This window comes from Talaromyces rugulosus, chromosome III (genome assembly GCF_013368755.1).
Source record: "Talaromyces rugulosus chromosome III, complete sequence".
NCBI lineage: Eukaryota > Fungi > Ascomycota > Eurotiomycetes > Eurotiales > Trichocomaceae > Talaromyces > Talaromyces rugulosus.
In genome coordinates this window covers 4,488,251-4,505,125 of record NC_049563.1, presented here as the reverse complement: position 1 = coordinate 4,505,125, position 16,875 = coordinate 4,488,251, and the positions used below count along the sequence as shown (strand labels likewise).

At 47.7% G+C, this 16,875-nt stretch overlaps 7 protein-coding genes across 7 annotated transcripts; 2 read left to right on the top strand and 5 right to left on the bottom strand.

Moving 5' to 3' along the window:
• Positions 1 to 16: 16 nt before the first annotated feature.
• On the bottom strand, positions 17 to 1,789 carry TRUGW13939_06331 (uncharacterized protein; the record flags this gene model as incomplete). Its single annotated transcript, XM_035489484.1, has 8 exons — positions 17 to 500; positions 563 to 794; positions 845 to 886; positions 936 to 1,049; positions 1,106 to 1,148; positions 1,206 to 1,350; positions 1,426 to 1,553; positions 1,613 to 1,789. 8 exons carry the CDS (start codon positions 1,787 to 1,789, stop codon positions 17 to 19), a joined length of 1,365 nt encoding a protein of 454 aa, XP_035345377.1.
• A 536-nt stretch (positions 1,790 to 2,325) lies between these two features.
• Positions 2,326 to 3,630, top strand: TRUGW13939_06330 (uncharacterized protein; the record flags this gene model as incomplete). The annotated part of the gene is made up of 4 exons (XM_035489483.1): positions 2,326 to 2,352; positions 2,412 to 2,491; positions 2,683 to 2,878; positions 3,115 to 3,630. The coding sequence occupies 4 exons, from the start codon at positions 2,326 to 2,328 to the stop codon at positions 3,628 to 3,630; spliced, it is 819 nt and encodes a 272-aa protein (XP_035345376.1).
• Positions 3,631 to 4,212: 582 nt separating this feature from the next.
• On the bottom strand, positions 4,213 to 6,454 carry TRUGW13939_06329 (uncharacterized protein; the record flags this gene model as incomplete). Its single annotated transcript, XM_035489482.1, has 4 exons — positions 4,213 to 4,970; positions 5,034 to 5,184; positions 5,240 to 5,580; positions 5,641 to 6,454. The coding sequence occupies 4 exons, from the start codon at positions 6,452 to 6,454 to the stop codon at positions 4,213 to 4,215; spliced, it is 2,064 nt and encodes a 687-aa protein (XP_035345375.1).
• A 682-nt stretch (positions 6,455 to 7,136) lies between these two features.
• Positions 7,137 to 12,698, bottom strand: TRUGW13939_06328 (uncharacterized protein; the record flags this gene model as incomplete). The annotated part of the gene is made up of 5 exons (XM_035489481.1): positions 7,137 to 9,954; positions 10,017 to 12,036; positions 12,090 to 12,217; positions 12,288 to 12,480; positions 12,533 to 12,698. 5 exons carry the CDS (start codon positions 12,696 to 12,698, stop codon positions 7,137 to 7,139), a joined length of 5,325 nt encoding a protein of 1,774 aa, XP_035345374.1.
• A 409-nt stretch (positions 12,699 to 13,107) lies between these two features.
• On the top strand, positions 13,108 to 13,599 carry TRUGW13939_06327 (uncharacterized protein; the record flags this gene model as incomplete). Its single annotated transcript, XM_035489480.1, has 3 exons — positions 13,108 to 13,222; positions 13,294 to 13,525; positions 13,581 to 13,599. The coding sequence occupies 3 exons, from the start codon at positions 13,108 to 13,110 to the stop codon at positions 13,597 to 13,599; spliced, it is 366 nt and encodes a 121-aa protein (XP_035345373.1).
• Positions 13,600 to 13,698: 99 nt separating this feature from the next.
• TRUGW13939_06326 (uncharacterized protein) lies at positions 13,699 to 14,763 on the bottom strand (the record flags this gene model as incomplete). Its single annotated transcript, XM_035489479.1, has 2 exons — positions 13,699 to 14,209; positions 14,294 to 14,763. The coding sequence occupies 2 exons, from the start codon at positions 14,761 to 14,763 to the stop codon at positions 13,699 to 13,701; spliced, it is 981 nt and encodes a 326-aa protein (XP_035345372.1).
• Positions 14,764 to 15,918: 1,155 nt separating this feature from the next.
• TRUGW13939_06325 (uncharacterized protein) lies at positions 15,919 to 16,694 on the bottom strand (the record flags this gene model as incomplete). The annotated part of the gene is made up of 3 exons (XM_035489478.1): positions 15,919 to 16,228; positions 16,284 to 16,394; positions 16,450 to 16,694. 3 exons carry the CDS (start codon positions 16,692 to 16,694, stop codon positions 15,919 to 15,921), a joined length of 666 nt encoding a protein of 221 aa, XP_035345371.1.
• Positions 16,695 to 16,875: the final 181 nt, after the last annotated feature.

The window sequence follows — 16,875 nt, the reverse complement described above, 5'->3', positions numbered from 1 at the left end:
GGACTCGAGGAAGATATTAGCATCCAAAGTACTTATTTTCAAGCCAACGAGGCTCGTCTTCATTTTCTATGCGGCCCACCACAACATTCACCTCCGGGTATACCGCCGTCAGCCGCTGCAGACCACATTTGCCAGCAGCACAGGTCACAAAGACTATTTTGTGCTCCTCGACGCCATGGTCGATCAGGACTCGGACTGCCATTAGGGCTGCACCACCGCTGGCCATTTGAGGATCCAACAGCATGACGGTCGAATGAGTTTCAATTGCCGGCGGTAGTTTGAGGTAATGAAGCTCTGGCTCGAGTAATTGCGTGTTGGTCTGAATAAGAATTCGGCCCGTAATGCAATCAGGTATGGTGCGCTTCAACGCAGTTTCCATGCATGAGCCGCCTCTCAGAATAGCAACCGCAGAGATTATTCCAGACGGATGTATACCATGATATTTTGTTTTGTGGGGCGTTTCGACGGCAGCAGAGATGTATTCGGTGAAATCCAGGGCTCTAAACACTCAATTAATATTTTTTTTCTTCTTTCTCAAATGAATGGCTTCAAATGCTCTTACCTTTCGATCAGCAGAGAGGCTAATCGGTCAAAGTAGAACACGAAATCGACTTGCTCCGTGGCGGGGTCTTGTAGAATAGTATTCATTCCCAAGAGCTGAGGTGTTTCCTTCACAACAACGATATTCGGTGAAAGCTCCTTCTCTGCTGCGAGTGCTTGCAGCTGTTTAAGATCTGCAGTGTGTTTCTCTGACTTTTCTTGCAGCCGTCTTCTGATGTGCTCGACCACCATACCTTTCTTTTTGTCAGCAATTGCCTCTCAATGCGAATCCCTGAGGTCTTACCGATTGCTGTTTTGTTCTCTATCCCTCGAGGGATGATGATGTCTAGTTTAAACTGTAAGCAATCAGTCATGGCCATCATGCAGCGACAAACCTGAGACGAGTCGTTGCGGTTCAACATATTTGGTGTATGATGGCTTGACATAGGTGAACCATTGCTTGATAATCCCTTCGACATCTCTCCCTCTTTCTCGAACGTCACGCATAACTTTTTGAGATTTGTGTTAGCATAATCCCATTCATCTTTCTAGTGACGTGGCATACTTCTCCGGCCGAGGCAGACATCCATATCAGCCTCCACAAAGATCTAGATACTTATTAGTTCTTTTCAGTCAGAAAAAAAAAAAATCCCTTTCAAGCATACTTTGGCATCAAGAAGAGCCAGTATTCTTGGATCGTGCAGAGCCAAAATCCCTTCCAGGATCAACACGCGGGGTGAATAAAGCGGGGTGGTTTCCTTTTGCCGCTGATGCTCCTTGAATGAATAGATCGGGATATTCGCTTTCTTTCTTCAGTGCGAAAATTCTGTGATTAGTTCTATGTAGAGTATAGGAAAAAGTAATATATACAAAGGTACAACTTACCCTTGCTTCAAGTCTCGCAGAGTTTGCACTAGAACGTCAAAATCGAGCGACTCGGGGCAGTCGAAATCGTGTTCGTTCCTATGCGCCCTTTCGTGGTTTTCGGGATCTAAGCTCTTATAGAAGGAGTCCTGGGAGCCCATTACTCATTAGAGCCGACCCTCATGTCACTCGATCAAGGGTATAGTACCATCACAAGGATCACAACCCATGGGAGGTTGAGAGATCTGATAATTTCCATTGCAACCGATGTCTTGCCCGAGCCAGAGCTGCCTGCAACTCCAATAATGGTGAGGTCTTCCCATGGCGGCGAATAGCCCTTTCTCAGATTGGTGGCCGTTGAGTAGATCGGAGGTAGTGACTCCATGCTGCCGGCCAGTACCTGCAGCAGGGAAATGGGCGTTATATAAATCTGGCGAAGAGGCTAGAGGGCGTATATTTCCGTATATACTTTGTACATTGGCAGCCCAAGCCTATAACATAAACAGCAGTCAAACCATGACAACGAAGTGGTTTTTTTACGTTACTTTTGGTCGTGTGCCAGCGCGTGGAGCAAGGCCGACGATAAGCTGTCTGGCGCCTTTCCTAAACAGGTAAGCCAAGCGCTTTGTGATGCAACCTGTGGCGCGAAGGTGTGGCGGTATGGCTATGCTGACATAATTATTGCCAGCTCCAGCCACAGCTGCAAAAGCCCACTTCGGCCCGACTCGCGCCCCGGTTTTTAGCGCGAGTTTTAGCGCAGATGAGCTTTTCCAATCGTACCTCGCTTCTGTTTCTCTTCTTCTCTTCTCTGCTTCTCATCTTCTCAACTACCTCACACCTGGTGACCTGATGGCCTCTGTCTTGTCGACAGATAGCCATTCTAGTCTTTTGCAAATCCCTTGATACAGCTCCAGGAACGTGATGGCAGCCATGGCCGCCGCTAACATCGTAGGAGCCCCGCCGTTCGCATGATCTCGGGGCTTGCTTGTGGTCCTAACAACGTCCAGATGTCTCCTACTTCTGCGTCTCCAACACCAACGTGGCACCACTTCGACCGAAAGGTCGAAGAGGTCAAGCCGTCCAAAGCGTGAGTTTTGTCTTTTGCTACGTGTTCTGTTATCGCTCCGTCTTCCATGATGTGTCAAATTCAAGTTGGGAATCTCTCCAAAAATATCTTGAGGAAACTATGTTAACTTGTTATCTGATTTTGTGTTGCATTTTTAATCTATTGGCTATATTGTGCTTTGATCGACGATGAAGCTAATGATTCATTGGTAGTGACATTAACTCTCTAGTCATGGACTACCTTGTGACCAATGGCTATCCTGCTGCAGCAAAAAGATTTGCCGTCGAGGCCAACATCCAGCCGAAAGCTGATATTGGGTCGATTCAGGAACGAGTCGAGATTCGCAGTGCGATCCACTCGGGTGATATCCAAACAGCCATTGAAAAGATAAACGAGCTGAACCCTCAGGTATGCCTCTGATTTTTTCCCTTTTTCTCTTCGTTCATCCCCCACCGCCTTTCTTTTTGCTATGATTATATCAGTTTCATGCACCACTCATATACCCTTTTGGGTGTTGATGATAAAAACTCATCTTCAGTCCTCAGTATGAGCAAAAAAAAAGGCTTCATTGTCTTGACTATGTTCCTTGTGATTCACAATTTGGCTTGCAATTTCAATCAGTGACTAACAAGTTCTGATGACAGATTCTGGATGCGGATCCATCCCTCCACTTCTCGTTACTTCGTCTGCAGCTTGTGGAACTGATTCGTAAATGTACTTCCACTCCTAATGGGGACATTACCCCCGCGCTGGAATTTGCAACGTCTCGACTTGCTCCGCGGGCACCAACCAATCCTCAATTCCTTGAGGACTTGGAACGTACTCTGGCCCTTCTAATCTTCCCAGCGGAAAGTTTGACACCAGCACTGGCTGCTCTTCTTCATCCCGATCTGCGCAAGGATATTGCCACTAGGGTCAACCAAGCCATTTTGGAAAACCAGGGCGCTCGTAAAGAGGCTCGACTGCGCAATTTGGTCAAGCTTCGTGCTTGGGCGGAGCAAAAGGCTCGAGAGACAAAGCCCGGAATTCCCGATCATCTTGACATCGGACTCTGTAACGATAAATCAAAGTCGAATGACCACCGCCATTCCAGTGCAAATGGCAATTCTGATGATGCCGTCATGACAAACGATGGGACCATCGACCCCATGATTGTGTAAACCCATTTTTTTGACCTTTCTGGCATAACCTAATCATCTTGAAATACTTGGAGATGATTGGAGCTTTCGTCGCGAAGGCAACTTTTTTTCATGACCGTGACATGTGTATACGAAGGAACTTAATACTGTTTAGCGTGGCGTTGGGGAATTTTTTGTTATGATATCATATAAACCAGTCGTATAATACAAGCACGTCACTTGGTATTACAATTTTTCCACTTATGTCGTAGCCGTGTAGCTAGATTTTGAATATTCAGTGCTCGTACCTGTTTAATTGGGCGATATATTTGATTATTCTTGTGAAAAACGTGCGAAAAATCATAATAGCAACAGCAATAATAATAACAATGAACCTCATTTTTAAAAACATTTCGAACGCTACAGATGGCCAAAATAAAAAAATAAAAAATAACAAGCCAGAATCGATGACATGGGTCTAATGTTTCATGCAAAAAAAATGTCTCTAGCTGCAAAAAGACCGGATGAATAAATGAATGTATATATACACACACATTCCTGTTTTTTAAAAACTCATTATATCTGCGAGATTTGTCAGTTAACACTTAGGTTTCAACAGATGTATCAGTGTTCCCGAAAGTTAAACATACCTCTACCAAAAAAGGCCCTCTTTGTCCAGTCCATGGCCAGCATAATACGAGTGCGTAGACTGACACTCTGCGAAAAGTAGATACTGCGCCAGAGGTACACGGCCAGCAAGCCGCCGCTGTAGTTCATGCCATTGAAGTCGAAAATGGCGGCATTTCCGATATACGCCAGACTGCCTAGGTGCTTGTACTTGAAAGCCTTGTATACAGCCTCGTCCAAGTCGCCGTAGTCAACTTCATTGGCTCGCATGCCCGGCAGTGCTTTGGCGATTTGGTTAAACTTGCGACCGAGATACTCGCCCTGTTGGTTGGCGCGCTGTGCAGTTGCAGGAAGTGACGTCAGCTTGGAGTCGATCTGCAACAATAGCTCGTGCAGCTCATCGAAATCCAGCGTCCCCGAACGATCCTTGTCATACTCGGCAAACAGCCGATCCACGCGTCGGAGATGGTTCGTGGCCTGCGGGAATCGCTTCTTCACTCGGTCGGCCACCTCACGCCATTCACTAAAGGTGAGATGCACCTTTTGCGGGTCTTTGCCTTTTTCCCATGCGATTGTGCGCAGGAATGTTACCATGTGCTCGGCGATATTGTTCTGGACAGTCGAGCAATCGCCAATAGCGTAGACGTCGCCCATGGGCGCACCAATTAGTCGCAGATGCGAATCGGTTTCTAATGCATGCTTGTTGTTCTGTGCTTCGAGCTTCTTGGCGATCTTCTGCGCAAATGGGGTTTGTGCTATGTCACATGCATTTAGCTATTGCCGAGAAATATGACCTGTTAAATTGGGTGTGCACTTACAAACTCCCGTGGACCATAGACAGAAACCAGTAGGTATCTCTTTCGTCACAGTCTCTCCATTTTCGACCTGCGTAAACAGAATCTTGTCCGCACGAACCTCCTTCACTCTGGAGCTTGTCAAAATATCGACTTGATCGTGAGCAAAGCGTGCCTAGTACGGGTTAGCCAAGATCGTGAATCCCAAACGCGCGCGAAGTGCCAATTACCTCTGCATATGTCGAAAGAGCTTCATCGTAGGTGTTGAGAATGTGACCCCGGCTTTGAATAACGTGTACAGAAATCTCATTTCTTAGAATCTTGGGGAAGTTGCCTCTTAGATCCTCGTTGAGTAGATCATACAACTCAGCCGCGAACTCTACACCAGTTGGACCGCCGCCACAAACAACGAACGAGAGCAATCGCCTGCGTTCTTCGTCCGAAGTCGTGGGTAAGCAGGCAAGCTCCATGTTCTCCGTGACTTTGTTTTTGATCTGTCGTGCGTCGTCTATTGTTTTCAGGAAATTGCAGTGCTCCAGCCCTTTGACGCCGTGCGGGTTCGTGGTAGATCCTAGAAAAACTATAGTTCAGCAAACAAAATTCACGTCATACCGGCAGAGAGGCGACATACCAACAGCAACGACAAGTTTGTCATAGGGGAGATAAAAGTGTTGGCGCTTCCCCCTCGAATCCAATTGCGATACTTCCACCAGTTTTGAGGAGAAATCAATATCCTCAGCCTCAGCCTTCAAGAAGTGACCTCGCACGCGGTGAACGATGCGTCGCACAGGCTCAACTAGGGATTTCAAGCTCAGCGTGCCAACAGTTGCCGATGGCAGCATCGGGGTAAACAGGAAGTAGTTGACGGGGGAGACCACGGTGACATGATAATCTCCAGGGTTGAGCGACTTTAGTAGAGCAACGCTGCCCCAGCCGGTACCCAGGATGACCAGCTTCGGTTTATCGCGCTGCTCCTGCATGGCCTCGCTATCTTCATCATCTACCAATATCTCTGCAATTGGCAAGTTCTTCGGTCCACCACGTTTGGGGTTCAACGCCAATTCCGACACGGGGATATCCTCAGCAGCTGGATCTTCGCGATAGGTCGAGGCATCATAGAGAAAGACACCGGCAACAAAGGCACCGCCACCGACGATGATAATACCGCAGTATGCAAAAAGGTGGTACAGTGCTCTCAGCACCGGACGGCGCCAAATGGCTTTCTTGAAACTCGATATGGAGCGAACGCTGTGGCCGGTAGCGAAGGGCGGTTTCTGGGCGACTTGTTGTCGTAAACGGGCAATGCGCTGCACATGATGAAGGGATATGGAGCGAGTTCCAAGCGGTCTAGGAGGGACAAGAGGGCGAATGCCTGTCCTCAGCGATCGCGAAAACGAGGAAGCATTTTGAAAGACCGGAAGACCGGCAAGCCGTCTGGTCTGCATGACGGGGGTCAGTGCAATCGAAACGCTGGAGACGAGAACGAAGAGGCGCTCAGGAAGTCGACAAAACCATGCTCAAAAAATTGACAGGAAGAGAGGGGCCAATGGACAAGATGGAGGGGTGTCAAGAAGAAGATAACAGGGAGAAAATCAACGCTGTGATGTAGTTTGGTAGTAGGTAGCATCGAGCTGGCCAATCTCCTCCCGCGCTAGCAGCAGCCAGGTCCGCGATGCGCACGTCATCGATCCGCACTGAGCGGCTCTCGGCAGCGATTAATTCGCCGAGTCACGTGGCGTTTCCATTAATATATAGAATTGTAGATTATTCTATTATTTTGCCTGTAGTACTAGGAATTTGTATTAAAGTGTGCTTCAAATGCTTCAATGTTGACGGTATAGAAAAAACTGTGCACTAAAAATACACCGCGATATTCCGGTTTGGCTCCTTCATGCGTATATAAGTAAAATGTAGACGCCCAAAGCAAATATGTCCACAGCACGTGTGGAACTAGAACTAACTAAATATCAACACAAGAAGAAGAAGAGAAAAAGAAGAAGATTGAATCATGATCCGCGAAATATCCAGGCCTTCGCTTTTATAGATAACGCCTCGCTAGCACGGTGAGCCAGATGCTATAAAATGAGATAAAGGAAACAAGCAAATAAGAGGTGATGGGTTTCGGCTTCAGTCAAAAAACACAGCTTCCTCCGGCTCGGAGCTGATTTGTTTCTTGTTGATACCGTTGCGGCTTCTGTTCCTGGGACGTTTAGGCGTCAACCCTCCGGACAGAGAGCTCTTTCTTTTCATAGGTTTGCCTCTGTTGGTCGAGCCAACGTCCTCATCAAGGCCGTCGTCCAGGCTATCTCGATCAGCGTCGTCATCACGAGAAACTTTCAGTTCGTCATCGATGGAAAGTAGTGTGGCGAAAGAGCGGCATTTCTCGAGCATATTTTGTTCGCTATCAAGACAGGCCATGTTCCTGCCTATGGCTTCCCAGAAACGATCGCCTGTAATGCCGTGGATCTTGGACGGAGTTTTATTGAGCTCCTTGGCATTTCCCTTGCGTTCGTTTCCCTTGACAGGAGAATTGATACCATATTGCCTCCTAATATGTGATCGTGCCTCCCATAGCATCGACAAGATAGCAGCAGCGGTGGCAAGGTGCCGTAGAGCACGAGGATTAATAGCGGGCAGCGAAGGAGCCATCGCCGGTTGACCATTGAACACCATATTATCAAGGCCACCTTCTTGCTTGACAGGATCCATCTGAGGAGGAAAGATCTCGGTCTCAATGGCATGAGCAACAACTGTGCCGGTGGCTGAGACAATTCTCTCCATGCATGCAATAGTTGGTAGCAACTCAGCAAGCTGCGCGTATTCGAAGAATGCCAGGTTTTGACACAAAAATCTTGCCAAAAGTAATTGCTCGGGAGGGTTTCCACTCGTATCAAGTTTCTTAAGTTCAAAATCCACTTTTGAACAGAAATTGGATAGAAATTTCTTCTGGTATTTGCTGTTGCTAATCTTGACGATATCGAAAAGGGGGCCGAGTTTCGCAGCATAAGGACGCGCTAGTGCTCCGTTGGAGTCTCCTACAACATCCCGTTGGTAGATAAAAGCATCTTGGACGGCGCGCATGTATTCGCGTTCAAACATAGATTCGTATTGCTGATGAAGCATCTTGTGTGTGTCGAACGCGACCTTTGCGATAGCAGGGATGTTTGAGGTTTCTAACGAAACAAGGACACCGGCACATTCTTTGGGATGGACAAGACCTTGACGGTTAATGCTTGCAATAAGTTCGATGGCAGTCAACGAGTATGAATCTTGCCTGGAATGAGCGATTCGCAGCATATCCTTGAGGAAGTGCTGGGCAATTAACGCTGCCGCACCATCGTTGTCGTTGGCTTTCAAGGAACTGCCTAATCTGGTCGCAGCTTCTGGATCAGAGGAATCACCCTGGGGTTGAACGAGTTTCTCTAATCTGCCCTCGTGGATGGCAAAAAAGTCAGAGAATGCCCGGAGGATTATGTTGTGTAGGCCAGCATTCTCATCCTGGAAAACGGCCGAGATCGCTCGTCTAGGCTCCTCCCTGCTAAACTGAGCAGGCCATGATTGACAAATAGACCCAAGACTCTCGAGGGCCATCGTTCTCAGCTCCAGCGGTTGGTGTTGTTCTATAAATGGCAAGATAAAATTGACCAAAAGACCAGCCACAGAGCCACCTTTCCATGTAGGAAAGGACTTTTTGAAGTGTGGCTCAAAACTTTCAAGGTCACAGTGTCTTCCTACGCAACCTGCAATACGCACATAGCTGCGAGCCCGGTTCAACAAGTCCTTCTTACTGCTGTCGGAGAGGTCCACTCCTTTGGCCTGGCCGATACCTTTCAATACCGATATTGTAAGTTTAACCAGTCTGTCGGGGTTTTGAAGAACGCCATTGATAGTCCACAAACATGCCATCACTTCGTTCAGCTCAGATCTAGAAAGCTTGGCGACGCTTTTGAAGAGGTCGTTTTGCACCTCTTTGAGAAATGCGTTATGCGCTGATGAGATGTAAGGGAGGACACAGCGGTAGATGACAACTACCGACCGGAAAATGAACAGATCGTCTGCGGTAACGAGGTTCCCGATATACGGATGCAACGCTTGGAGTTGCTCGGGAATGAATAACTTTGAATTAGCTTTGGCAAAGACCGTGATGGTCTGAAGAAGGGCCTGATGTCCTAGTTTCTCGGGCGAGGCGGAGTCGTCGATAACCCTTTCAAACATGTTGGCGACCATTGCCTTGCAGACCTTGAAATTCTGAGTGGGTGATTTAGTGGTCTCGGATATAATCTTCTTTAGGAATGATCCCAATCCCTCCTCGGAATTTTCACTGCGTTGAACCAAATTGACAACAAGAGAAACCTGATCTGCTAATGCTACTTTGGTTTTTGGCGCGTCTTGCAAAGTGTCAATGGTTGAATAGAAAGGGGCAAACAAGAGCTCCTCCATAGTCTGCCGAGCTTGACCTGCCACGCCTTCTTCAAAGTCACTTGTTCTTTGCAGTAAACTCTCAAGAATAGCAAGCTTCAGGTCTTTGCGAACTGTTTTGAGAAAGATGTCTTTCGAAAGTGTAATGCAGCGCTTTCGGACACCAGCTGTGGCATCACCAGCACAAGTAAGAATGGCTCGACATCCTTCTTCTTCAAGCCCTGGCTTCAACCCAATACACTTGGCAATTAACGAAAGAGCGGAGTCGCGGACCATAGGAGAAGCATCTGTTGCACATCTGAGAATCACCCGCATGACAGATGAGTCTCGATCGAGAAGACTCGGGTCTTTTTCAAGCATTGTAATAACACTCTTTAAACTGCGGCTCCTGACCTTTGCTTGGTCACTAGTGATCGAATTCAATAACACCTTTAAGATAGTATCGAAAGCTTTGGAAAATCCCATATTGAGAACAGTCAAGATATACGCGAACTTTCCATGAGCGGTTGAAACGTTGTTATAATGACTGCATGCCTAGTAGTTAATATCGTCTCGTTTTGTTTTAGAATGTTCATGTCAGATACATACCTATTGGTTTCGAGCCATTTTGGATCTGATAAAAGCTTGGGAAGTAGAGACAACAGCTCATGCACTCGTCGATCTTGACTAACAGTGTCTCGATCGGCTGATTCGTAATACGCGGACGTAACTGTCTTTGCCCATTGAACCAAGTAGTAGCCCCGAGCGCTGGTAAGTTGCCAGTTGTCGAGATCTCGATCCTGTAGGTATTCCAATGTGATACGATACGGGCCGTCTACGGCCACGAGATCTTGTGGATGCAATGCATGTCTGGTATGTTCATCATAGGCCTGTCGAAGGTACTCGGTGATAGTATTGCCCCCCTCTTCCATAGAGAGCATCAAGTGTTGGGCAGTAGCAGTAAGGTCCGAGATTCCAGAGCCCATCCAACCAAGCAGTTCAAGAGCCATGTTCTTCGCTGTTGCAGAACTCTTATCAAGTTCAGCGATGCCGACCATATGAGATGCAAGAATACGTAACAGTAGCTCTGCAGCAGGCCAATCTGTTGATCCCAAAACGCCAAGCAAATCTTCTGTGAAGAGATCGAGGATATTTCGATAGGGCTGGTCTCCTGTTTTTGTTGACGTCATGGCACGTTGAACGATGAACTTGATTATATACTGAGCGCTTCTAACTGCGTTGTCGTAAAGTTTGTTCGCTCGACTTGCAAGCCTTTCTAAGGACGCCTTAGATGTAAACCCATCATCAGAGTCATTATCGAATTCACTTTCATCCTCGTACTTGGTGTTAACAAGCTCATCGTCATCGTCATTATCGCCACGGGGAGCGGGGATTCGGCGTTTGGCCCTGGACTTGTTGGACTGTGGTGTATCCATAGCCGTGGTTTGTACAAGTTGCATTACAAGAGCGGTAAGCAACTGTATGTTCTTGCCATCGATGAGTTTAAACTGCCTGGCGTTCTGGCGGGTGGAAGGTAACTTTTCCAGGGACACGAGAATCTCGTCAAGAATGTAGGGACGTTGATCTGGGTAGCGAGAAAAAATCTTAGCAAGGACATCCATAGCTGCGCGACGAACAGATTCGAATTTCTGGTAGCCGATAGCGGAATCTTTGTCGTTGTGCGCATTCTCGACGAAAATCAGCTTAGTCGTAAGAAACATTGTAGATGTGACCACCCCCTCGGAAACATCGATTCGCGAAAAGAAGTTGGCCAGCGACACTAAGAGCTTCCTTGCTTGGTGATTCAGACTGCCAATAATTCTCTTCTCACGGCTAACGAGTTCGAAAAGCTTTGAGTCTTTGTCGACAGGGCGACATTCAGCAGCAGGGATAATGCAGTGGTCAAAAACAGCTGTTAGTACATTGGGTACTGCTTGTATAAGATCCTCGGGGCAGAGGTCTTTCTCGCTCCGCCGCCCTGACATGGTTTGGAGAAGGGTTCCAATAGCGAGAAGAGTGTTGTACATATCTTCAAGTTTGAAGAGCCATGTCTGTGTATCGGCATCGTTCGAAGGGTCATCTAGCCTTAGGTCTAGACCTTGTGCAGATATTATAGGCTGCTCACACAACTTTTGAAGACGAGTGATATACTCAGAGGGAATGTCGTGCAACCGCCCGAAGCCCGTAACTTTCTGCAACGACTTCTGGAGTCGAGAGTGGCTTTCTGGGCCCAAGATAGGCCCGCGCACTTCCAAAACATTCGTAACCCTAAACATGGTATTTGACTCTTGTGCCAGAGCGGCAGAAGAGGTATCAGGTTCAAGTCGGTCTTCTGTTTCAAAAACCTCATGCATGAAATCTTGTAGCTTCAACAAAGCCGCATCTGCTTCTTCCTTTTGATCTTTGAGTCGCAGGTCGGTGGCCGATGTGTCGTACTCCGCGTTCAGCTTCCGGCGTTTGGGAGCCCCTTGATCCTCACCCAAGTGATAGTTCTTCGAAGGGTCGAGGGGTGGAACGAGCACAGCAGGACGAAGGAACTGTCTTTGACCGTTGGCGGGGGAGTCGGTACTGGGAGGGAAGGAGCCGCCGCTGGGCTTCGCGACCGATGCAAACGCTTCACGTTGGGGATCTGGGACTTCCTTTAGTTTTTCCTCACAACATCGCCGAGTGCAGCGAGCTTACAGGTGAATGCAATGTTTGTGGCATTTAGCATCAAGCTAGCAAAGGGGCTCAATTTCGTGGTCGTTGCAGAAGCTTCCTTTTGCGACGGGTGGCCGTTCTGCTTCAAGCTTTGAGGGAGCTTGAACTTGCTATTTGAGAGGTCACATGGCATTAGCAACGACAGCGACAAGGTGGCTTCCCAAGAGTGAGCAAGCGTACAAATCTGACAGTTTCTCTGCACTCAGGTGTTCAGTCAGCAGCTCTTGACGAACCGCTCCCAGCAGAGCTGACTTCTTCGGGCCCAGACGAGTCTCATTGTTGAGATCCTGGATGATCTTTCGAGCGGCCGATCGGGAATACGTGGAGAAATTGGTAGAGGCTTGTCCGCCGACGTCAGGCTGTGTTATTGAGTCTTCGTTCATCAGTGACAGCTCGATGACGGGCAAATGAAGCGGGGGGTGTACCTAGGCCAAACACCGGCGCACTGGTCATGGGAGAATATTGCAGCGCTTCGTCCACCTGTAACGGTCGGTTATTGCGCTGTCCGCCATTTGGGGCGTTGAGGGGATAGCCCTGAGGCTGTCCCAGGCCATTGATGACCACCTGTATCGTAGGCCGGGGATGGTCCATGGCGTTCTGCTCCTCCCAACGGCCGGAATGTTGGATCTATCAAGCCGTGAAGTTGGGATCCATGAAGGCGCATGATTTAAGACAAGAGAGAAGTCGACGAGAGGCGGCCATTCACGAAGCCGTCAACAAATTGTCACTTTTCACTTCTCTTGCTTCAAGGGCGTCTTTCTGGGCAGTTGCCGCACGTTAAGCGCGAACTCGTCTGCTATTTGCTGCTGGCGCTCCACCGGGCCCGTCGACAAAAGACTCGACACCAATAGGCCGGTGCTAACCTAGACGTTCTTTTCAAGACCGACAGCCGCATACAACTTTTTTTTTCCCCTCACATTATTTTTGGTCCCTTCTTTCCAGCTGTTTTTTCTGACATACCCCCATTCTCATTTATTTATTTATTCGCTTGCTTGTGACCATGTCGGCCATTGGCTCCCTTATTTTTTGCACAGACTGCGGCAACTTGCTGCAAGAAAGCACTGGATCCCCCGATGCCATACTGGTGTGCGAAGCTTGCGGCGCACGAAATAAAGGTAAATACATTCTAGGCATATCCCATGGTATTGAAGCATATCCGATGGTATTGAAGCTTACGAAATTCTAGATACTCTCTCTCAGACTATCCTCTCCGAATCCAAGCCGAATGCCTTTCCCTCTGCTCTGAGAGCAAAAAGGTCTGCCCTGCAGACGCTGACCGCCGAGGACAGAAGTACAGAGGTCCTTACACAGAAAGTCTGCGACAAGTGTGGTCGAAAGGAAATGTTCTTCACCACTGCCCAGCTGCGAAGTGCTGATGAAGGCTCTACGGTATTCTATCGATGCGTGTGTGGCTACAGGTATGTGCACTTTGTTGAAGATTCGAGACCCGTTTTAATTTTCGTGCGCTTCTAGGGAGACTGTCAACAACTAATACACGCTTGGCTTTGCAAAAATATCATATTGGACATCATTTAATATTGGGGAAAGGAAGGAATACAGTCTATATTTTTATATGCAAAAAAGATCGGCCTCAAGCCACGGGAACGGCGGGCAGCAAGGCGTACTCCTTGTCGCCATTCTTCTCATACTCCGCCATATCGAGGGCAACGATAATGCTGTCTCTCACCACCTGCTCCGGATCATCCAAGAACTTTTTCAAGATTTCGTCCACTCCTTCCTCGTCCCCAAGACTTCCGAGTGCTTCGGCTGCCTCATGCCGCACCATGCCTATTTCGTTCAAGTCGCTCAACGTGGCTGTAAGGCTCGGAATCGAAGCAGGATGGCACAGTTGACCGAATACAAATGCGATTTCATGGCGGAAGAGTGCAGATGGGTCTTTCAGTCCTTTTGACAAAGCGTTGATTGCTGGTACAGCCGTTGGCAATCCAGGCGGTGATGCGAGATCTCTTAAGGCGAACATTGCACGGTATCTTTGAAAAAGAGGGAGTTTAGTGTCGAGCAATGTTGTTTCGAGTTCTGAAATGGATGGTTCCTTCACGGACAGCGGAAGTGGTGGAGCAGGGTCAATAGATGCAAAGTCGCTGTAACACCCAAAGCGTTAGTAGATAGATCACATAATATACGTGCTTCGTATATCAAATCAACAAAGCGTCAACGAAACTGACCTTGGCTTGAGCTTTTCCTGTTTGCCATCTTTTGAGGTTTCCCAAAGAATTCTGTCCACGGCAATGTCGCATGTTTCTCGCACAACTTCCAGTTCACTCTGGTCATCCCTCAGCGTCTTCAGAATCTCCAAACTCTCAGCATAACCCAAAGCGCCCAGGGCCTCCGCAGCTTCGTGCCGGCACATTGCATCCTCCTTTCGATCTTCAAGAACGTGTACCAAATGGGGCACGGCGCTCTCGTTTCTGGATTGTCCCAGACAGTATGCAAGCTCGTGCTTCAGAAGCTCCGACGAGGACGTGAATGCCGCTGCTATAGCTTCGATCGCAGGTAGTGTCTGATCAACCGGGGGATTCATACAGGCGACATGCTTCAGGGAAAACAAGGCGCGAAATCTGCGTGCGAGGGGTTCCGTTTCCGCAGTTAGGACTTTGCGTAATGCTGCGACGGTGTCTTCTGGTGTTTCAGACATGGCTGGCTGTTTTCGTTTTTTTCTGTCTGATTTTGGAAAGGAGGTTTTGAATAGATCTGTTGAAGCTAAGAATATATGAGGGGGTTTGCGAACAAGGTATAGGCAAGATTTTTTTTTAATCAATCTTATCGCGATAAAAATTCCAGCGGGGAGGCGGGGCTATTCCGCCCATCTAGTCACTGAAGAGTAGTAAAGACCAACAGCACTGATGGCACCTTATATTATTTTGCTCCGTATTGACATGGACATGTTTGGGTTAAAATATAGCCGGGGGAAGTGTTATTTGTTTTCATCTTTATCCTCTCCAATAATATTGAATGTTCCCCGTTGTATATAAATGACCAAGTCCCCATCATCATTATTTTTCCAAGTCTTTTTTTTAGCTAGATGTCATGAGGCGACATGGAATGTTCCAATGGTGTATTAAAGGCATGTAAAATAGAATTTCTATTAATGGTACGAAAATTGTCTATATGTAACTAACATTGAATAAGCCCTCGTGTCAGGTATAGCTACACGTGCATCAATTCCAGACAACTCTCAACAGTGCATGCTCGAATAACAAGACATTAATTGATAATTTAGTCAAGGAAATTGAAAACTTCATTTTAAGAATTAATGGTTTGTTTCCTTGATGGAGCAGTAATCTGATATAGACCGAAATGAATTGGATATCAAGTCGGTTGGTGTATGGCATGATACAAAACAGTACCTCAACAATGCAATGCGTGCTGTCAGTATCTGTAGCTTGTGAATATTTCGAGGGGTAAGGATATCTAAATATGTATTATTCCATGGCCTGGGTTTCATTCGGAGAACATCAGTTGGTGTACTTAAGCCTTCAAGGAGTGTTTAGACCTTTATATCATTCATTTCACCTTTCAAAAAATTGACCACAGATCAACTGATTAATGAAAATGCACTTTTCATGGTAGAGATTACTTAATGTGCCCTGTATGCACTGTTTGCGTAGTAAAATTGCTTGCTGATATGTAGAACCATATTGCTGATCCGTCTAGTTGGCCTAGACCTGTGTTACGATCCATATTTCATAATAGATGATATACCATCGTGTTGATATTGTATTGCACGAAAATTCAAAACTCCATAATAAGCCAACCACTGTCTTATGTACACCATGGCCCAACAGGCTATCTATTTTGTTCTGATGTGCTTGATCTTCTTGGGCTCGTGAACAAAGTTGTTTGCGTAAGCCTTTGGAGCAAACTTGCGCTCGTTGGGCTCCTGAACAAAGTATTCGTAGCCCTGCTTCTGCGCAAATAGAATAGCGTCTTCCTTGCTCTTGAAAGTCAAGTTGGTGCCCTGCATGACATCAGCAGAAGACTGCCAGCCCATAAGAGGGTTTTCCCATCGGTGACCCTTTTGCAGAATATCCCAATCCATCCGCCAGTGGGCGCTGTGCCAGGTTCCGGACTGAGTTGCAGGCTTCGCGGGTTTATAGATTCTGTTGCGGGGGTTAATTCAGAAAATACGTAGTGAAAATTACTTTGCAACCATACCTCACAGTTCGTGCTTGCAGATCGGTCGGTGCTCCGGACAGAACAGCAGCAGCAACGACGTCTCCTGGCTCGCTTCCATCCATAACTCGCTTCGGAACAGGCGAAAAGGAACTGAGGGACGACAGTTAGGCAAATTCGGCACAATCATAGATGCGGGGGAACTAACGAGGTGGCGTGATCAATGGTCGCGTTGTAATCTGGCTGATGACGAGCCATTGCCTCTCCAGGGCTCTCCTTTCTAATCAGAGAGCTATCCTTTGCAGGAGTGGTGGGTGCCTCGGAAGGGCTCGTTTTCACTGGAGCGCCGGCCGGGGCATTGGAGATAAAGCGAGCGCCGATAGGGCCAGCAGCTCGGGCTGCCCGTAGGCAGGAAAGGCCCTGCGCGATGCCTTGCGCTCTGACGATTGGCATTGTGTTATTGTGAGAAGAATCGCAGTAGCTTGGAAAGGGCGGACGTTGCTGCTGTTGCTTCGAAAGTCACTTCCGGCGCCCGTGGCTGGTGCGGGTTACATAAGCGTGGCTGATGCGTCCGCAACGCCAGATGTCGGGAAGAACTTCACCTCTCCTTCTCTTCCCGCTTTTCATGCTTCTT